The sequence below is a fragment of the Festucalex cinctus genome, chromosome 11, assembly GCF_051991245.1.
Source record: "Festucalex cinctus isolate MCC-2025b chromosome 11, RoL_Fcin_1.0, whole genome shotgun sequence".
Taxonomy (NCBI): Eukaryota; Metazoa; Chordata; class Actinopteri; order Syngnathiformes; family Syngnathidae; genus Festucalex; species Festucalex cinctus.
Genome location: NC_135421.1, coordinates 9455874 through 9478000, shown reverse-complemented (window position 1 = coordinate 9478000; position 22127 = coordinate 9455874). Strand labels below are relative to the sequence as shown.

The window sequence follows — 22127 nt, the reverse complement described above, 5'->3', positions numbered from 1 at the left end:
GAAAAAATATGAATTTCACCCCGATTTTCAGGTGTTCTCAAATGTTTGCTCTCTAGTCACTGACCTTTGTTGTTGAAGCGAAACAGGTTGACAAACGAGCTGTATGCCGACCGCAGCGGCGGCTCATCCTGCTCCGGCGTGAGTGGCTTGAAGTGGGTCAAATGGGAAGGGCTAGTGGTCGAGATGACTGGTGGCTCGACGCTCCAGTCTGATGTGGACGACGACACTGACTTTTCCCCGGCGGCCATCTCCTGCAGTCTCCTAGTCAAGAGGGCACATGACGTGAGAATGTGAGCCATCATACTTCAACACGAATAATTGAATTATGAGCAATGCTAGAATACCATCCATCCATTCATTATCTGAACTGCTTATATAAATAAACTTGAGTTGAGTTATCCTCATTTTGCTAAAGTGCTTTAAAGGATTAACAGATTGTTCATTAATATTATAACAACGCCTGGTAATTGAGTGGTTAGACTCTAACCACTGAGGGGTGTCCAAACTTTTTCAATTTGAGGGGCATATACAGAAAATCAGAGAGACGCAAGGGCCACATAATGTTATGAAGAGAAATTGTCTTTAGTCTTAAAAAATTTACAAATAATTTATTTGTGCTTTTGCAAAAATGCTACAGTAACAATAAATAAACCAATTTATTTATAATATGGCAGTAGGGTTATTATAATTTTTTGAATTTTTCATTTTAGTTTTTATTAGTTTTCAGGGTGGTTCTGTTAGTTTTTATTAGTTTACTTATTTAAAAAATGCTTAGTTTTAGCTTAGTTTGTTAGTTTCAGTATTAGTAAGGTTGTGTTTTTTTTTAAATGTGTATTACTTGTGCACAATATTTAAAAAACACCATGGGAGCAACATCATCTGAAGGTGCTTTTCTATTGGCTGCTGCTAGATGACATGACTTCTGTGTGACATACTTTCAAAACAGCATTATTCTGGTTTATATCAAAATAAATCTACTAAAAATCACATTTAAAATCATCCCCAAAGGGTCATGAATTAAATTAATTACCAAAGACTAAAATGAAGGACATGTTTGCTATAATTGTAGTTAGTTTTAGTTAGTTTTGTAAACATAAAATGTAGTTTGTTAGTTTTCGTTTTTTTTAAAAGCATTTTCATTTTTATTTTATTTCAGTAACAATATTGTTTTTTTATTTATTTTTTTTCCATTAGTTTTAGTTAACTGCAATAACCTTTAATGGCACCTGTTTTTCGATATCCTCCCTTCTTACTTTGACCATCTCCAAACATTTTTGTTTTGTTTATTTTATTTGAACTGAGTCAAATGCCATTTTTAGCATATGTCGCGGGCCACTGAAAAATGGCCCCCGGGCCGTAGTTTTGTTGTAACCGTTAGAGCATCCATCTCAACTGGTTGACAGTCTGAATTCAGCCTTTCTATGGACTAAGTTTGGTGGTTCACCTTGTGCTTGTGTGGGTTTTCTTCAAGTACTTTGACTTCCTCCCATATTCCAAAAACATGTATGTTAGGTTTATTGAAGTTGTAAATTGTCCTGTGTTATTGTGTGAACGTTTGTATATAGTGCCATGCGTTTAATGCAGAAATTATGTATTCAATCACAAGTTGTTTTTCTTTTAAGTATTTATTTTACGATACAAATTTTCCAGGAAGGAAACTGAATTAATCGTCTATTCGATTAAATTACTGAGTGGTTTAACAGTTGTAATAGCTTATTACAGATCTATACAAACATTTATTACATGAAGTGTTTAGATACATATAACAAGCGATGTACAGCGGGGGTACCTGACTACTACAAACACACACTTCTGCAACAAAATCCACACGTTCGTGACAAACGCTACGTTCACCATGACATCTGAAAAGGGCGTCAACAAAATCGCAAAATGAGTTTATTGGCAAATACCACTCCAAATACACAATCACTAGATGATAATGCAAAGTCATGGAAAATTATCCTCACAGGGGACGATCGATTAGGTCGGCATTGCAAGCTTTACATTTCAACAAAGAAATGACATACCCATACATACATGCACAATGGTGTCATAACCCATAAAACAAGTGATTGACTTACTCTTTGAAGAACTGTCCGAACATTGTAGTACGTCATGACATTTGTGATCATCAAATCTCGAGAAAATTACAGAAGTGCATCACGTTACCCGCCCTGTCATGTGACCATAACAGGAGGTAGCGTGACTGACGTTACGGAGTACTGTGTGTGTGTGTTTGACATATTGAGACTCGTCCAAGTATTTAACATACAACCAAATAATCCCCTACGTCTTGTTAGCGACACTGACGCTATGGCTGAAAAACTTCCATCCATGCAATCCATGCAACTAATGCTACGAGACAGCGCAGTTGCCACCCCACAAAAATGCTCATATTTGTAATCATGTATTCCCCCGGAGCGCAAAAGTCACGTTAGCTAACTAGAAACTTGTCACTTGTACTGTGCATACTAGCTAGTGTTAGCCTCCGATGCTAACTAGCCGGTTGCCCACAAACATCCTCATTTTTCTGCCACGTTCTGAACCTGCCTTCGACCTACCCATTTACTTAGGGATTAGACATCGTTGGATGAAGACCTCAGACGAGCCAGGTATCCAAAAAATCCATTTCATTGAACATTTAAACCGACTCCCACAGACAGAAAGGCGGCTTTAAGACACCCTTCGCCCCACTTAACTATTATGAGAGCTAAGTTAATGGCCAGACATTACAAGCCGAGCCAGCAAAATTGAGAGGTCGATTAGCTGTGGTTGTTTTTAATTTACGGCAAACAAATAAAATAGTGTTTTTTTTTGTTTCTTTGGTATATAAGTGTTTGGGCATAATTATAATGTGAATTAGCCCACAATGTAAATTGGATAAGCCACGTCTGCTAGCTTTCATATCACTGCTTACCAGAAATACTAATTTGTTAAATATGTACACTACAGAGTATTTGTGCAGTATTTTCTACAGCCATGAATCCGCAGAAGTCAATTAGTTTAAATAACATAACTACTGTACGTCTGTGCGAACTAAAAACTAAATAATAATAATATTTAAAAAAAAAAAAACCTGTGTGAACTGCCTAAACAGACAAATCCGGGGAAGTAGTGAATTGAACTGTAGTCATTTCTGATTGGTTCCTCACGGACGCTAAGCGGAAGCGCGGCGCAGTTTGTGTTCAAAAATTGAGTGAGTTGTGTTTTAGAGACGTTTTCACTGGAGCTTTTGTGTTCGATTCTTGTCTGACATTTCGGAAAATCTACTCGACAGTTCGCCTGACTTCTGTCTTCTGCGTGAGTCAAACATAGTTCAGAATCGCTTTAACTAAAAAAAAAAAATGTTGATGGCAAATGCTAACGGTAATGTCGGATAATGTAAAACGGTCACTGTCGCTCACTATACCTTTGATTTGTACCTACCTAACGTCTTAACTTTTACTGTTTTATGGAAACAATGAACGAACAGTAAAGTTGACGTTTTAAATGAATCTAGCTAACAATATATCCTGGTGTACCAAATAAGAATGACATAGAAACTCTCCTGCTAGCGTTATTTTGCCGTGAACGGCTCTGATTGGTCAATCGCCGGAGCGAGATATTATTGGCCTGTTATAATATTATGTTTCCTGTCTTCAGAATCGTCACAACCTACATCGAAAAAATTGCCAAACTGCATAATTATCATTATTATGTTGTCTTTAAGGTGGCTGGATTTGTCAGGGTAAAGCAAGTTGACTTGTCTCCAGTTATGATGCAATTTAAAACAATGAGGCCTGTCAAGGCTTCCAAGGATTTTGCCACAGCATCCAAGATTAAAAATAAAGTGCTCAGTGAGTCTCCTGGATTTCTTGAATGTCACAACAGTTACACGATTAAAATAGCTAAATTTTCATGTTTTTCTACTCTCTCATTTCTCTTGTTGCCAGACACCTCCTCCTTTTTCAAGATCTCATTGAAAAACAACAACAAGGCCCTGGCTCTTGCCTTACAGGCTGAGAAGCAGAAGTGCATGCTGCTGAAGATGGAGAACAGCCACCTGAGAAAGGCAGAGGAGTCCATATGCTTTGACTTGGCTACCAACAAGCACAAGTACAGGAAACTGGTGAGATTGTTTACTTTTAACCCATGGATGTCTGGATTTAGAGTCATTTTAAAAAGTGTTCTGAACCTAGGGGTCAGCGATATTACAGCGTGCAATTCTCGAATCGATTCAATAATCGATTTTTAAAGGGAAACCAAGTCAACTAAGGTTTGTATTTTTTTGTGACTTGTGTAAAATAAACACATAAAGGACGTTCAGATAAAGACTTGATTTCTGTTTTTCAATGTCCAATTTTAAACGAGAAACGGCATTTCGGCGGGAAGGCAAATTGAGCTAAATCCGCAATTAAAAAAATAAATAAATAAATATTGGTGGAATGTATGTTGATACTTTTGAATGTTTGTGTTTGTATAAAAATTTTGGAAAATTCAATAAATTGGGGGGTGGGGGGTGGGGGGACAATAATAAAATAAAAAAAATGGCCCTGGCAAATGAACTCAAATGTATGAATTTAAGCTCTGTCACAGACTCAGGACAGAGTTGCATTTTCTGCTTTTTTAGTTCATCCTTACACTTTTCTATCTACCATCGTAGGTATTCTTCAATGGTGACTTTACAAAAGACAAACTGAGCTGAAGTCTTGTCATGTCATATATATATATATATATATATATATATATATATATATATATATATATATATATATATAAATATATATATATATATATATATATATATATATATATATATATATAAATATATATGTGTATATATATATATAATATATATATATGCGAACGCAACTGCCACCTATTATGACATTCAATTTGAGTTGCAAACCTGCCCACAAGCTCACAACAAACCTTTTTTTTCTTTCACAGATCCTCATCTTGAAAAACCTTTATCACAGCACCCAACACCACTTGAACATGGTAGCTGAATTATTCCCTGACAGCGTAAGTAGAAAATTTATTAATAGTCTATGTTGATTGATATTTTGTGGTGTGTTTGTGTGGGACAAGTCTGTCAGGTTTTGACGTCTTGCCTAATATTTGTGCATTCACTAGGGAGGCCCTTGGGGTCTAAGCTTTAAGTGGCGATGATATTTGTGATGTTTAGGAGCCAGGGTTTTAAACAAATACTGTATGGATGTGTTTTTGAGTAGTAGTCATGTCATTTGTTTGTTGTCGCTCACCCAGAAGTGGTGCGATTTTAGTACAAAGCTTAAAAGTTGGTGCATGCAGTTCATAGGTGTCGTATTGACATGGCTATGGTATGGTTTTATTTTATTTTGTCTTACTGATATAGCTACTTTTGAGTGGGTGGCCCACCCTCATGCAAATGTGATAGACCTCATCACACCCCCATTTCCCCCACCAAGCTTCACCCACCCCACATACTCGCGAGGTCACCCATCAAACAATTATTCAAAGCATCAGATATAACGAGTTTCACATCCCTCAACTAATGGGACCTAATACAGAATACTATGTATGATTTGATACTCTTTATGTTCTGTGGTTTAAAATTAATGACTTTATTAAACCCCCCCACAGGGACTCTTTGAACCATCTGAGGAGCACATCGACCTCCCAACTGCCCCCGACAAACCTACAGTTGAAATGTGAGGCTTATATTACATTACAATTGTCACCCCGTCTGATATCTAATCTCACTCTAACTGATCGTCTTGACAGCCTTCCAAGTGTAACACCAGATCCTCTGGAAGTTTCAAAGGATTCAACGGAACTTAATCCAGAAATTCAAGTTGGCAATCTTGAAAACAACATGTCTGATGTCTTACCCGTCCTGAGCAGAAAGTTGACTATGAGCAATGGTTGGGACATGACTACGCTTGTATAGGCAAAAGTGTTGGGACACCACTTAATCAATTATTCAAACCATCAGAAGTTGGACTTCACCACTGAGTTGAAGTGCATTCACAGTAATGGAAAAGTTGTCAAATCTTCCTTGTGGTTTCTCGATCAGGTAGTTTCAGGACACAGATATTTCTCTTCGAAGCAAGCAAAGGGGGCTTTAATTTTTTTTAGTGAAGGGTATCTTCCACCATGCAATTTTGCTCCAAAACAAAAGGAAATGCGCATCACTGTCTGCTGATGCAGAAGTCAGGAAAAGACAGTCGCTTCACTCACTTTGACCGATTGTCGGCAAAACCAAAGTTTTTGGACATTAGTCCTGTCAAGCAAGGTAAAAATGAATTTGTATTACCTCATAGATTCAATGTTTTGTTGGCATATATAGTAAATAGTAAGTTCACAAACGTGTGGGCGGTTAGCTACCCGGAGCTATCGTTACCCTTTGGCTAAAAACAACAATGGAGAACATTACCTTAGTGCAGACGTAGTAGTTTATGGTCATTTTGGAGGGACTCGACTGGTTGTGTGTGTGATCCAGCGCAGACATTTTTCGTAGTTCTTTGAGGGTTTAGGGAAGGGAATAAACCGGACACCTTCTTCCAGTCGGTCGGGATAACGGCTATGTCTCTTTTACACAAGCCGTGACTACAGCAGGACGCCGTAGTCGATCAGGATAACGGCTATCACTCTTATACAAGCCTTGACTAAAACTTTGAACCATCCATCCATCCATTTTCTGAACTGCTTACTCCTCACAAGGGTCGCAGGGGGTGCTGGAGCCTATCTCAGCTGCTAATGGGCAGCAGGCGGGGTACACCCCGAACTGGTCGCCAGCCAATCGCAGAACTTTGAACCTTTATTTATTGATTTATTCATTTATTTATTCATGGATTTGGATAACCACCACGAAATGCACCGCCAGGAGCTGGATTATTTTAGTTTGCAGCAAAACGCATGTGCCGTCGAAGACGTTTTGACGTGTGTTTTGACGTTTTGTGTCTTGATTTGTTTACTAGGTCATGTGGGCGTGGTTTACGATAAGGTCATTTAACTACATCGATTGTAGTATAGTGGTTCACACATGGCTATTTTTCACCAAGATGACTTTACCCTGGAACTAGGAACTCTTTTGTCAAGAGTAATTTACCGGTGGCTAAAAGAAGACCCTGCTCGTGTCAGTGTCTGCAAAACGGATACTGAACATATCCACTTAGAAAATTCTGGTTCCAGGACTACAAGTATCATAAACTAAACCTTCCTGGAAATAAAATGGACATGTTTATTTTCTGTACCTGGTAGGTTAGTATGTCCCAATACTTTTGTCTATACATAAGCATGTGTTTGTTGGTGCTCTGTTATGTCACTGAAAGTCTTGATTTGTGTTACTTTCCACAACCCCACAGAAAAAACAGATGATGAGAAAAGGCGTTCAAACCAGCAAGCACTCCAGATGGAGTCAGCCCACCTGTCCAATAGCTTAAGGGAGGACATGACTAGACTGTCAGCCATGTGCTCTCAGTCCGGTTCCAACATGAAATCTTTGCCATGTCGACTGAGCAGCGAAACATCTTCAGCTATTAGTAATGCTGAAACACCAGCTCCTTCTGCTGAAGTCAACGCTCCTTGTGATTTTATCGTAGTTGTGCCAGAGAAAAAAGTGGTCCTCAATACAACAATGGAAATGTCTCAAAGTAACGCTGCAGAAATTGCCATTTATCATTCAGCAGAGGAAAAAGCATTACAGAAACTGAAATGCAAGAAGAAGAAAAAAAGTAACGTTGTTGCGCCAAATCCAACAAACAGTTCACAAGGTATGAATGGGGTAGAGTCTGTTGGAGAGGGACAGCCGGAACCTAGTGATACCACCTCTCACACAGACAAGCAAGCACCGGAAAGTTCTAACAAGCATCCCAAAGCCAAGTCTCCAAGTAAGTTAACTTCGCGTATTCCCAAAATGGTGAATTCCAAAGTTGGCAGCCATCAAAAGATTAAAATCACACAGTCAGCGATGGATTCTGGTGATTTTGTCTGTCCTGCCTTGGCTGATAATGTCATGGGTCACGACATTGTTTCCTTTAAACCCAACGAGTACGAAAAGTTAGCCACAGAGAAAGATTTTTCAGAACAAACAAGGTCCAACATCACATACAGGAAATCCAGGAAGAAAAATAAAAGGGGCTCCTCGACCACCAGCATGACTTCAATGTTGCCACCACCTCTTGACCAAGAGAATGGAGGGTCAACAGTGGACCACAATGTGGGAACCAACAATTTTCAAAGTGCAGAGTTAGAAGAACAAAGCCATCCCACAGGTGGATATGAAGCACATGTAAACACTGAGTCCTCCAAGTCTCAAGGACATCCCAAGTCAAGGTGCAGAGAGACATTTATTGTATCTGGGGATCACATTGCACACATCAGAGAAGAACCAGGACTGCTGTCAAACAATAAGGACTCCACCAGGGATGTAAAAGAATCCTTGGAAAGTTATGCGACCAGAGATGGAGAGTCTGTTGTGGCCATGCCAAGCTCCTGCAAGCGTCCTTGGGTGTCCACTCAGGAGCCAAGAAGCCAAGATGACATGCAGCCACTAGAGGAATTCTTGGTCGCAAGGGATGAATTTCAGAAGCCCAAAAAAGCTAGGAAGGAGGTCTTAAGTAGATCCAGAAGGAAGAAATCACAGCAAAGTAATGACTCCAGTGATCATGCAAAGGACAAGAAGAAGAACAAACAATGTCATGGCAATGGAGTTTGTCCTGAGAAGGACATTGCTTATCTTCCAGAGCCCACTGACTCCCCTTTATGTAATGACGTAGCATTCTTGGCTGATCCTGACCTACACGGTGAAGATAATGACATATTAAAGTCAAATTCCAGGGCGGATAGGAATTCTAAATGGTATCGAAAGACATCCAAACTGCCTCCACCAGGCAACAGTAAGAGAAATCTGAGACGGACATTTATCGTTTCCGAGCTGGAAATGCCTACTATGAACAACACGACAATATTGTCCAAAGAGATGGCTGCAGACGATGCAGGTGACGGAGAAGGTGAAGCACCTCGTCAACATTTGGGTGACCTGCTCAATGATGAGATGCCACCATGGCTGAACATCTCTATTGCAGACACGGAGCCAAGCTCTGTAACTTGTAGTCCTAATCAACACACCTCAAAGGGGCAACAAGTGATGGATGAGACCGCCTTGATCATCCCTGTGTCTTCTCCAGGTAAGTTGGCAATTAAGTTTAGGCAACAAAAACTAGGGATGTAACGATAAGGGCAGTATTGTGATATTAAAACTGCCACAATATCGTCGGCGTCATGATCACGATATTTAAACGGAACACATCTGTTAAAAAAAAAAAAAAAAAAAAAAAAGTCAGGTTTATTTCCATTTGTGCAGTTCTCGCACCCTCTGGTTGTAGTGTAGTGTTGTAGTTTTGTAGTGCAATTTAATTTTCATTAGGGATGTTTTGGCCCTTCTATGTTTAAAGTCTACGCTGATTGTCAGATGAAGGGGAACGTAATATTCCTGTGAACCGAGTCAATATGTGGAGGAGCTCAATGTTTGCGTGCATTAACATGTAAGCGCCCCAATATTATTAGAGGTTGTAGATGTTTTATGTGCATTGCTGTTATGTACAAAAGCACAATATTGTGCTTTTAAAAAAGTTGTTTTTTTTTAAACAATATTGTGACCTATCGCCATCCTCCCCACAATATCGTGGTAATTATTGTATCATGCGCTTCATATCGTGCTAATATCATATCGTGAAGTTCGGATATCGTTGCATCCCTAACAAAAACGTCTTCTTTTTTTTTTCTTTTCTTTTTTTATTCTTTTTTTTCTTCTTTTTTTTTGATTGGCTGTGGCTAGGCATGGGCCTTAATACAGCTCTATAATGTGCCTTTTTGAAATTTTTAGGTAAATAACGGCATTATTTTCCATTGAACACGATTTATTTTTATTTTTAAACAAAATATAGAATATTTGGTGCATTAAGAAATGTGGAAGTCAACCTGAAACATTTTTTGACAATAATATGTGACTTCACTAGTTTAAACACGACATTCTGATTAATATTACATTTGTGGAATATGAGTTATGCAGCAAAATCCATCCGTTGTTATCCATCTCATAAGGGGGCGGCAAAATGTCATGGTTGCTCAAGGCTCAGACAATGACTAATCACAGCTCACCTGTTTCTTGAAGTTGAACTGTGATTGGTTGTTACCTGAGACCTGAGCAACTGTGATATTTTCACTCGACAGTAAGTGGCAAAATGGCCGCCTCCTGATAGAGATAAAAACTGCTGGATTTTGCTGCTTAACTAATTCCTCAATTCCACTAAGGCAATATTAACCAGAATACCGTATTAAGACTAGTGGGGCTGCATAGAACATACTATTGTAAAGATTTTTATTTATTTATTTTTTTTAGGCTTGACTTCCCCTTAAATAAATGCTACATTTTTATTTTGTTTTAATTCTTCTTAGCTAGTCAATGTCCCATTACTGGTAATCTATTTTTAGGACAGACCAATGGGCTACTCATGTTGTCCCCGTCTTATTTCGACTGATGTGTTCTTGTAGGCCATTTCATAAACGGTAAAACAGAACACGACAAACTTTGTGTTTTAACGTGATATAAAGCAGTCATGTAGTGGCTGTGAGTGTGTGAGAAAATGGTGTCGTGTGTTGCAGCAGGTAGGGTCTTAACATCAGTGACCAACACCTTTACTAACCCAGATAAAGATAACCAAGGGAGAAGCAGGAGATGCAGGGGCAAGGTCAGTTACAAGGAGCCATCCCTAAATAGGTAAGTGCCTCTTTACCATGAAATCCATTTGTGTGATATGATGAAACAAATACTCATTTTTTAAATTGTTTGTTTTTCTTTCTTTTGAGCAGAAAAATGCGCCGTGTGGACAAATGACTCCATGTTTTTAAAGGCTGCCAGAAGAAGAAGCCAAACCAGTCCACCTACAAAGACTGATATTTACTACTTTACTTGAGTTTTACTTTCATTTTTGTTTTTAAATGCACCTTTAGTAAGTTTAATAAAGTTGTCTTGCCCATTGTTTGCAATGCACACGTGTTGGTTGGAGGCTGTTCATAAATGATTCAGATCTGCTTGTTCACCTGAGACGTCGCCTTTTGTTTCCTATGTGGAGGTCACCACATTCAGTCCGGTCTTGCTGGACACAAACTGTGAAACATGTAAAGTAATTGCTGTGTACAGCTGTTTGGTGAGTACCAATGCGCCAATGAGTTTTGCATAAGTTACTGTACTGTTTATTATGATTATATTGTTAATGTTTTATGTCGTGCGTTCTAAAGCACTATTAAATTACAGCAGTTGTAAAAGTATGAGTTGAGCTGACTTTCTTTGTGTTTATCAACATTAGTTCCAAAAACGTGAATTGATTATGGTTTTATTGGGCTCCAGCTTTGTTTTTTGTTTTGTCTTTCCTTTTTTTTAAGTCTGTATCTAGCTGGCCATTGCAGCTGCTTCCTGTTTACCAAAGACTCCCTGCCAAAATGGAGTCAAAGCAGCTAAAAAGAAATGTTGAAATTCTCTTGTGAGTACATGCATTTAAAGGATGAAGGTTGAAAAAGGGGATTTTAGTGTTTGTTTTCCTGATTCCAGGGGTGAATACGTTGGGCAGAAAGTCCGAGAGAATTCTTTTGACCCTGCAGGAAAAGGAGCCTCCACAGTGCTTGATGACCTGGTAAAAACAAACAAACAAACAAACAAACAAAAAAACAACAACCTATAATCACACCTATGTATTGATCACCACTAAGGCCAAACAATCCTAATTTGGATGAATTGTGAACTGCATATAACCACACTTTGTTGTTGTGTGAGCCAGAAGGAATGGGTGCTTTAACAACTTGCTGACCTAAATTTACGTTCACTTAAATAAAAGAAATGAAAGTGCAGTATGACCATTGCGGCTTAATTTACTTAAATGCATGTCTCAAATTAAGTGATCATGGCCTACTGCTGTTAGTTGTAATTAATTGTAATCGATAACAGGTGGATTGGATAGCGGAAAGATGGAAACAGCCACTGGTGCTCTTTCAATCACTTTATTGAATGAAATTAATGATTAAAAAAAAAAAACACTAAACACAGGCACATTCTTCCAGACTTTTTGTGTCTGACATTTTAGGCTCACTATGATCTTGCCAGCAGTGTTGCTGTTTGGTGGCTGGAGGAGGACAATGGATCCAAACGACAGGACAAAGATCTCATGTAGGGCATCTGACATCTTGTGGTCTGTGGTCTAATCTTTCGTATTATTTTAAACTTTAAAGGAGAAGTTTGGTTTGGTTTGTTTATTTTTTCCTTTCGGACACATTACAGGTTACATCGATCACATATAATTTGCAACATTGACATCCGAAAGAAGGGCTGACGGGTAGAAGCCGATGGCTTATTCGAGACCCGTCCCCATCGATCCATTACTAAAACGCATCAGTCATATACATTGTTTAGAATAGACATGAATTAATATCATTATATCCCAGACTATCCCATACACTGCTCGCTCAGTTCATCTTGAATATCCGTGTGTAGATTGCGGCTAGTCCCAGTCATTTGGAACTGGTGAATCGGTCCCCAGACGCCACCAGCAGGCCCACCCCGCCAGGGGAGCAGCCAAGGCAAGCGCATTTTTTCTCGTTCACCAGTCGCGTCTTTGCTGACCTCGGATCAGCTTTCACACATGTTGTGGCATCCAGAGTAGATCGGCTTGCATTGTGCCCATTGCTTTCAATCAATATTGCCTCGATTCTGGTCAGCTCAGCCACCACTGTTGCAATGTTCAGGTTTTTTTTTTTTTTTTTTTTCCCTCCTCACAATTTAAAACCGTTAACAGGTTAAATTATATAAAATGTTTTCTGGAAATATTTAGTCAAATTACACAAAGGATAGAGCGTTACAGCACACATCTCACACTGGTTCAAAATCATGCCATTTTATACGGTTGGTTCTGTCAAATATGGCCAGTGCAACTTTGATTTACAGTGACAACCGAAGGTAGAGCTATAGGCCCTGTGACAAAGTCTATTCAGTGTTGCCACCCTCGCGCTTTGTTGTAATGCTCTAGCAAATGTTTTTTCTAATAGCAATGAATCTTGCAACCTTATGGTGTTTGCTGAGACTTCCTCCAGAGCCACGGACTTGTGTATATATATATCATTGACTAACAACTGGCCCCTTGAGGCTGAATTCGGAGGGTAGCCATCTTACGTTACTGTCTGACAACTTCTGTTTTTGCCGAAAATACGGTTATCAGTGCATGTTTTACGCTAAAATTCCTGTATGGAGTAATGAGATCCTCTTAACGAATGTACTTCACTCCTTGCAAGAACCATTCAGAGTATACAGTTACCTATTCTCAGTATCATGATCATGATTTAAAGAGGTTTGATTTGATGAGCATTGCTTTTATTTCATTGTACATGTTTCTGTCAACATGATACAACTGAATCTGAGAAGAACTCGGAAATGTACCTTATGAGAAATTGTATAATCACGTTCTTACATATGAAATGCGCATGCATCTCTCAGATGTAGTGGTACAACCCTCTGCCATACTGTGGAATTTTTGCCGTGGGGAAATCGATGTACTATTCAAATTAGGCACGCTTAGCAAGTGGCAACGTAAGATGGCCACAGGTGGCTTCACTTCTCGTTACGGCAAGTAGGCGGCATTGTGAGTCCATTACTGTCACTGGATTACTGTATATACATCTATGGTCAACCACCACTTTTCCTCCATTCGCCACAGTGGGTGGCGTCAAATCCCAAGAAACTGCCGAATATATGGTAATCGCTTGGCACGTGAGGCCATGATCTTGTCGTCCTTCGCAGGCATCATCATGGTAAGCAGCATATTAAGCACACTCCATAGACACAACTGCAGGTGCACATGTACTGCCTAATCAGACCCAGTAAATTAACTGCAAATCAATCAATCAAAACTGTATTCGTATTGACAATTCTGAGCCTACATCATGACTCACAATTCAAAATGGCAGTCAACTCGGTGAACGGAAGCTCTCAGCTCATTGAAAAGCATTTGAGTCCGAGACCGGACTTTAATTTGATATTGACTGAATATGATGAGGAAAAAAAAAAAAAAAGATCACTGCTTATTTGTTCTATAAGTTTTATGGAGATACTTGTGAATAAGTATTACTATGGCATCATAAAATGGAGCAGGCCATTTTCAACACTTTAGATTGGTCAATTTGTAAAAATGACACCCACGTGGCTATGGACAGACTAATAGTACAGATTTAAAAAAAAATAAATAAATATGACATTTGCCAAATTGTGACTGACCATTAAAACTATACAACAGGGTTCAGCAACTCTGGTCCCCGAGGGCACCTATCCAGCATGTTTTGGATGTTTCAAAACTGAGACAATCAGGATCGTTATCGGGCTCCTGCAGAGCTTGCTGATGAGATGGTAATATGAATCTGTTGTGTTGGAAGAGGAAAACATCCCAAACATTCTAGGACCGGAATTGGTGACCCCTGTTATAGAAACATCGTGGAAGCTTTTTCATTATAGTAACATTAGCACTGTGTGTGACAACCTGACCCCTCTTCAGAGCAGCCTACCAGTGGAGGAGATCGTGGCTCTTTACAGGTGTAAACCTGTTGCATCCTACCCTGACACACGCTCCAAGGTACCAATAACACATTAAACACATATTTCCACAATGACAAGTTCACTGCATCTGTTAAATGATCCCCAGGCATCCATTGTGTGTCCGTTCACGCTCTCTTACCACCCGCTGGCCATGCTGAGCTCCTACAAGGCTGTGCAACACTGCAGGAAGCACAGTGCGTACAGCCGTACACGGATTATTATGTCTGAACTGAAACAAAAGATAGACTAGTGTATAACCCCCAAATGCCATTTAATTATGCCCCTATAGTGGCTGCGAATCACTAACCCATCAATATTATAGTTCCTATGTTCATTTTACTAAATGATACATAAACAGACCTTACCTAATATGACAACAAAGAAAGATAAGAGATTTTTAACCTGGTTTTAAAAGCACTTACATTTGATGATAGCTTCCGTTCTGTTGGCAGCGTATTCCATTTGCATGCAACATCACAGCTAAATACTGATGCACCATGTTTGCTTTAGACTCTGCACTCCATTAACTCTTTGACCGCCAAAGACGTTTAATAACGTTCCATAAAATCACGATGTATACCACTATAAACGTTAAATGACGTCAACTACGTTTGCAGCGTCTAAGTACAGCGCTGCTGGGCCAATGAGTTGTGAAACCAAAAACACCCACTATCTATAGCCAGCAGATGGCAGCATTTTATCTTTTCAATGGGCTGCCAGTGTATTACATTACAAGGAAACATGACAGAATCTGATGAAATATGTTTTCGCGGATGACGTGAATGATCAAAGCCTTTGTCCTATTAAACCCAATTCACGGAGCGTCATTAAACAAAAAATCTTAGTGTCAAAGGCACTGAAAATATCTTTTCACAAAAAGCTTGTTTTCTCCTTATCTTTTCAATTTTCGCTCAATGTCACTCAAATTACCTATTTTCAAATGGCGCTTACTAAAGAATGGAATAATAGAAACATTTTTTTTTTCTAATAAAAGAATGGAATGTGATCTTCCATGTGGTACCCGCGTACATGTAGCAAAAGAACACAATATTCTGTTTGCCTTGAAAGAGTTAAAATGCTCACAATCGGCTGGCACTGTTGTGTTGTTTTTTTTTGTTTGTTTGTTTGGGGGTTTTTTTGTTTGTTTTTTTGTTTGTTTTTTTGTTTTTTGTTTTTTGGACGTGTGGCAGTAAAAGAATTAATTGACCAGAGTCTGCTTACCTCAGAACCCTACTGGGTTTATCTTCCATCAGCATTTCTTGAATGTATTCAGGACCTAAGCCCATTCAGTGATTTATCAACCAGAAGAATAATTTTCAAATATACAGTATTCTACAGATGACTATGCAGCTGATCTTTTTTTATTTGTTTTTTTTTTTTTTACTCCATTGTATCTTCAATCTAAAGTCAAAACAATTTGTCCCTTCTGCAGATCAAAAGTTGAAAAAATGGCTATCTGAGAAGACAAAAGCCAATGTTCCCAGCAGACCAGTCCCAGCGCGATCCCCAACCTCGTCATCCCTCTCCTCTTCCTCCCACTCATTCTTCAGCGTGAGTAGCAGTTTTTCCTTATCAGGCTGATCAGACTTGATTAGATGACCTCATCGAATCAAGTCTTTATTCAATCAAGTCACTCTAAGTTAGAAGCGGTGGGGGGTGGGGGGTGTATGGAGTTAAATTGGGGCCAAAAGTTTTGTACTTGAAAAAATAAAACTTGAAACTGAAAATTATTGTGGCGTCTCTTCCAACACACAAACGTAAATCCTACAAAAGGGCGAAAAGAAAAAAAATGAAGTGCGGCGGAGTTGACCGCGTAAAAAGAAAAGTTGGCTAGCTTTACCTCAGTAGTTAACAACGCAGTGCTTGCTTGTGGCCGATACTTCATGCTAACGTTAGCTCAGCTTTGACAAAGTCCCCCATTTATAATGCGTCACGCCAAAAAATGTTGTCACAAAAACAGGCCCTTACTGTTTGTTATGATTTTGCAACACTTGTTTAGCATGTCTCACCCGTGCATTCGGTTGTCCTGACGGCAACCGGCCGGACGCCAGCGGGAGAATACGATGCGTTCACAATGCCGACATCGGACATATTAGACGCTTAAACGTCGCTGTTGTACGGCAAACCTGGCACAACCTATTGCTGCTAGACCGTAATTGGTGCTCAGAACTGTCTAAAGCAGACTTTGAAGTGGAATTTTGTCACTGGCATTAATTCATATGCTGCCAATCACACGAATATGGGGTATATATGTTAAGTTAAGAGTTCTCTTAATTCCTACGTTCCCTGAAGAAGGCACTGTCACTGGGGGGTGTTTCCAAAGCGCTTTTGTGCAGCTGTCACTCATGATTCCACGCCCCGCTCAGTTGTCACCACGCCCCCACGTAACATTCTTGCCAAAAGTCTGAAAGTGAAAAAAAAGACTTGAAACTGAAAAAAAAAGATCTGAAAGTGAAAAACGATTTGAAAGTGAAAAAAAAAGTTTTGAAACTGAAAAAATACAAAAAAAATAAGATCTGAATCTGAAAAGAAAAAAGCATGCAACTAAAAAAAATAAGACCTCAAATGTCAAAATATATATGGAAAATATGAAAAAAAAAAAATGAAAATAAATAATTTATTCAAAGGCAGGACCGAAGTGAATCAAAATGAATTTTGACACGAAAAAACTTTTCACATGCTTATTTTTATTTTGAATACCTTTTTATATTTTGTGAAATTCAAGATCAACACAATAATTTTCAGTTTCAAGTTTTATTTTTTCAAGTACAAAACTTTTGGCCCCAATTTAACTCCATAGGGGTGTCTGATATTTGTCAAATCTCACTATTGCCACCTGGTGGATTTCAACCACCAGCACTCCTCATCTCTGCTCTGGTTTGACCTCAGGTGGAAAGTGAAGGTGACAAGAAGAGCAGAGGTGTCCCTCGTGTTTCTGCATGACTGACAACGGCTTGTTATTATATACATAGATACCATAGATCAGGGGTGGGCAACTTAAAAATGGAGGGGACCACTAATTTTTGTCAGTGATATTGAATAATTGAAACCATAGGTCAAAATCTCTTACATATTGATCCTATAGGAAGATACTATCGATAATTTTAGTCATAGGAGTCAAACTCTGGTCCCCGAGGGCCGCAGTCCTGCATATTTTCGCGGTCTCTCCTCAAACACACCCGACTCATCAAACTTTGTAGAAACCTAATAACTATCCTGATTATTTGATTCAGCTGTGTTTAAGGAGGGAAACCTCAAAAACATGCAGGACTGCAGCCCTCAAGTGGCAGAATGTTGGCTGGGTGGTTTACAATACGTGCATAATAGCTACCAACTACTTAACCGTGACATTCAAGCACAAACGATGAATGTTAACTAATTTAGAATCGGTATATAAATACATTATTGTTGTCTGAAGAGTTTGCACAGGGATTATTTTTTAATAAGTGAAAGCTTTTTAAATGTTTGTTGGGTTGATTAAAATCGCAATTGTCCTGAATGACTGAAAAAAAAAAAAAAAAAAAAGATTAATTTTTTTTGGCTAATATGCCCAGCCTAGTCTTGTGCAAAAGAATGTTACAATTTTGTAATGTAAATAAATTGTGTGACTGTAGCATTTTAATAGCATTGAAAATGACAATAATGCATAGTAAAGCAGTATGTCTAGGTCGTATTAACGAGTGCATGAAATGCTGATCATATATCAATAAAAGGCTAAATGCTTGTCAGTAATTTGCATGCTAGGTTCTTTGCAGTGATGATTAAACTCTTTGTTTCTGACTGGATTGAGATAGTTGGCAGCTATGTTAGCATTCCCTGAACAATCAGCTGAAGTTGGACCTGGTTTAAAAAAAAAAAAAAAAAAAAAAAAAGGATTACCTTAAGCGCCACTATAAAACTAAACCATACTCTGATCCTGTTCTTTGTGAAGACAACACTGTCTGCCTGCACAGCACTCTGCGGCATGGGTAAGTAAGGTAGGCGTTTGTTTTTCCAATCATCTATTTTCATTTTTTTTCAATCCTTTATCATAACTGTTTTGTTTCTGTTACCTTTGAGCTGTAAAAAATGCATTCCAAATAGAATATATTTTTATTCATTTAATTGGACCCATCATATGATATGACATATGGTACAGTATTGTTAAACACTTATTAAATTAATTTTGTTATATTTTTTAGCCATCTTAAAAAGTAAATAATTACAATCATCATCACCAAAATAAATAACAGTCCAAGATGGCAACACAATTTTTTTCATATTTTATTAATAACTATTAGTTCATGCACAATTGGTAAATGTTGGAAGCGTAATGCAATTCACCACCAGATGGTGCCATTCAACTACATAAATTTTAGTTGTGTAATTCATTCAACATTGACTATTTTGTTTTGTTGGTCTATGGACCAGTCAATTTTGCCTTTACCAACAAATAAATAATGCATCCGAGCAGTGCTGTTGATCTTGTTTTTTCAACCTGGAAGGTGACTAAATGTTGTCATTAGTGAAGTTTTATAATAATTTCAGATTTATCTTTGTATAAAAGCGCTATTTTTTGTACATATTCATGCAAAAGTAAACAGTAAGTAGTTTTACCCGATAGCTGTGTGCAACAATGTTTCCTTCATATGTTTCCATCCTCCAACACACCTGATTCTACAGAACAGGATTGGATTGGGGAAGCCTGCTCTAAATAATGTTCACTACTATTACACTACACATTGCAAAAGAACTGAGAACGACTGAACACAAATTCCCCCAAAAAGAAAATCATATTCTGCAGATCACAAGCTGCAAGTAGTGAACCTTCATTGTGTTAGCATAGCATATCTTACACCTATTATTTCTCTGTTCTTTTATTAAAAACTTGCCTTCCAAGATGACGTAATGTCTGTTTTTGGTCAAGTAATTAGTAAATAAAAATAAATTATAAATTATACGCAAAAAAATGCGATTTATACTCCAATGCGACTCGTATGTTGTTTTTTTTTCTACCTAGTTATACATTTGTGGCCTAGTGTGACTTATAGTTGCACTCCGGAGTGATTTATTGTATAGTCTGGAAAATACAATAACGATAAAAAAAAAAAAAGGAAAAAAAAAGAAAATACGATAACCCAAATAAATGAAAATGGATTACAATACATCTAAATAAAAAATAATAATAATAATATTGGGTATAAGATGTAAACTTTTCTGTCCTTTTTGGTCATCTTTTCCAGGTCCTGCCGAACCCAAATTACTTTCACGGTTTTCAGCATCCACAGTCTGCTTTGTGTTGTGTTAATTTAGCACCATCTGGTGGTATTTTATCACCAACGATCTGTTGATCTTAATTAAAGGGTCAGTGTGTAGAATTTTTCAAATTTTCAATGTTAATTCTTTTGAAAAACCCACTATTAATTCCAATAATGTGAAAAGATAATGTTTAATCACATCAACATACATTTTTTTAATATATATAATCGCAAGTCTAGTAATCGATATTTATATGGCATAGATTGTGCTGCACCTTACAGAAGACTGACATGTTTCGGCGCCATCTTTCTGCTATGGATACCCGAAGGAGAAGAGCTTCACGAATCTCTCTGAGGTACGGTAGAGTGAATGCTGTGTGCATGCACTTCAAACTGAGCTCGTTGCATTCATTTAGTTAACCACTAGATGGCACGCTGTCACTTAAGGCAGTGATCCCCAACTACCAGTCTGCAGGCCACTTTGGACCAGGCGACGGCAGGCCATACAGTTGAAAGAATAATAAGACTTAAAATATTCTATTTCCAATTTATTTATTAACCGACGCTGAAAAATATTTTATTTTGAAAAGTGACCTGATTCTCCATGTTATGACGAACTCTACGGGGATTTCTATGGAATAGTAGATTTACAGCAACAGGTGACACCCACGCACAAGGCTGGCGCTGCACAATATACAGCGTGGCTCTTGATTTAGCGTTTCGGTGACACATTCATGGGCTATATTTATTCTGTGGGGCCTTGTTATGTTGGCGCATCTCAGGAGGACGCTGCTAATGTAGTTACATAAAAATGTGGCCATGTTTATGGTTACATCTGTATATCTATATGTTAGATCTGTCAGCACCCTTGACAAAGGACTGTTTCTCAGGAAACCAGCATTACATTAGTCAGGAGGAAAGTGGACCGTTGGTCATTATGAGATTAAGATTTGGAAATAGGGCAACCTGCTATTTAGGTAATGGATGTTCAGCCAAAAAGTTTGTAATTGCTAGATACCACATGATGGCAGCAAAGCACTTTGTTCTATTTGACAAGGCCTGACGAATTGAAGCCCCTCCCCACACTTCAGCATAGTTCCATTTTGTGATGTTTTTCTATGACATGAGCAAAACAACAAAGTCCCCCGCCCAAAAAAATATTGGCAAATAGCACAATTTACAAATATGTACTGATTCGTTGTATATTGAAATGAGGGATTCATGGTTGTAAATGTATCCCACAACATTTTCAGGATGTTCTCATGCCAGTTTAACTTAACCCCTTGAAGTAAAATAAAATAAAAAATGAATCGAAATTGAATAAGGTGCAATCTTTTTTGGCTGATAAACTCCAAATGAAATATGTCAGATAATCAATTGATCATCTATCAAAATATATCCTGATAGGATACACCAAAGCAATCCATTGTCTACTGAAACCTAATAGAGCTCATTACTGGAAATATAAGTATGTGGAACATGTTTTTTTTTTTTTTTTTTTTCCCCCTCTTAAAAATATAAATAAAAAGGTATTGTTTGAACAATACATTTAAAAAGAAATACCCTCAGAATACCTATAATATGTGATATGTTAATTTAAACATATTGTGAGTATTGTGTGAGTGCACAGAGCCGTTAGCGTGTCAAGTGGCAGCTCCCAAAATTTGGATGCGGTCATGACTGAAATGACAACTTCGGACCTTGGAGAACAACAAACAACATTTTGTATTCTAAACTACATGTCATCTGTGTTTTGTTATTTTGGTTTTAGCTAAATTTTAGTTATGTGTTCATTGTGTCCCTGTTGTCATCGTCTCTCTCAAGTCTTTTCAAGTCCACCTGTGCTTGTCAACCCTGTCGCTTGTGTCATCCAACTAGCATCATCACCAAAGTGTCTTGTCCAGGTGTTTTCCGTCTTACTGCATTTAGTTCCCTGCTTTCATTCAGTCTTTGTCAGTTGTTGTTCCTGTCTCCAGCTAAGTCAAGTTAATTTCCTGGTAGGGATGGGCGAGTACTGATTATTTTTCTGGGAAATGTTATGTATTGGTATATGTATAAAAGTATCAGTGGTATCTGTGACTACTCAAGACTTGAGTATTTGTACTGGTATTGGTCAGGGAGGAAAAAAAAAAAAAGTCTTATTGAACGTCACTATTTCCCAGTATTTGTATGTACTTTGACCCTTATTGCTTTAGACTTGTTTATTTTGTATTTTTGTATACCCAAGTACCTTGTTGCCTTTTTGTTAAATAACTTTTTGACTACACCCTTGTCTGGGTTTCACCTCCTTT

General features: G+C 38.2%; 3 protein-coding genes across 7 annotated transcripts in view; 2 read left to right on the top strand and 1 right to left on the bottom strand.

The window, feature by feature from the left end:
* pikfyve (phosphoinositide kinase, FYVE finger containing) overlaps positions 1-2714 on the bottom strand; it is a 37151-nt gene extending 34437 nt beyond the window's left edge. For all 5 annotated transcript variants that reach the window (XM_077536312.1, XM_077536314.1, XM_077536313.1 and 2 more), the window contains exons 1-2: positions 2562-2714; positions 65-261 (exon numbers count right to left, since the gene is read on the bottom strand). In XM_077536312.1, coding sequence (XP_077392438.1) covers positions 65-248 — 184 coding nt within the window. In that variant the 5' untranslated portion in view covers positions 249-261; positions 2562-2714. The remainder of the gene's footprint in view (positions 1-64; positions 262-2561) is intronic.
* A 503-nt stretch (positions 2715-3217) lies between these two features.
* Positions 3218-11295, top strand: sgo2 (shugoshin 2). Its single transcript, XM_077536318.1, has 9 exons — positions 3218-3300; positions 3710-3836; positions 3933-4108; positions 4930-5004; positions 5605-5672; positions 5746-5885; positions 7329-9152; positions 10630-10744; positions 10837-11295. The coding sequence occupies exons 2-9, from the start codon at positions 3755-3757 to the stop codon at positions 10859-10861; spliced, it is 2505 nt and encodes an 834-aa protein (XP_077392444.1). The 5' UTR covers positions 3218-3300; positions 3710-3754; the 3' UTR covers positions 10862-11295.
* A 171-nt stretch (positions 11296-11466) lies between these two features.
* Positions 11467-17882, top strand: c9h2orf80 (chromosome 9 C2orf80 homolog). The gene is made up of 8 exons (XM_077537561.1): positions 11467-11507; positions 11576-11657; positions 12105-12187; positions 13728-13821; positions 14559-14636; positions 14706-14793; positions 16032-16150; positions 17489-17882. The coding sequence occupies exons 1-8, from the start codon at positions 11467-11469 to the stop codon at positions 17540-17542; spliced, it is 639 nt and encodes a 212-aa protein (XP_077393687.1). The 3' UTR covers positions 17543-17882.
* The last annotated feature ends 4245 nt before the right edge of the window (positions 17883-22127 follow it).

Coding starts and splice junctions, on each gene's coding strand:
- sgo2 (XM_077536318.1), top strand. CDS start 3,755: ATGATGCAATTTAAAACAATGAGGCCTGTCAAGGCTTCCAAGGATTTT. Junction 5,673..5,745: donor GACAAACCTACAGTTGAAAT/GTGAGGCTTATA, acceptor TCGTCTTGACAG/CCTTCCAAGTGTAACACCAG. Junction 10,745..10,836: donor AAGGAGCCATCCCTAAATAG/GTAAGTGCCTCT, acceptor TCTTTTGAGCAG/AAAAATGCGCCGTGTGGACA.
- c9h2orf80 (XM_077537561.1), top strand. CDS start 11,467: ATGGAGTCAAAGCAGCTAAAAAGAAATGTTGAAATTCTCTT. Junction 11,508..11,575: donor AGAAATGTTGAAATTCTCTT/GTGAGTACATGC, acceptor TCCTGATTCCAG/GGGTGAATACGTTGGGCAGA. Junction 12,188..13,727: donor CGACAGGACAAAGATCTCAT/GTAGGGCATCTG, acceptor CATTCGCCACAG/TGGGTGGCGTCAAATCCCAA.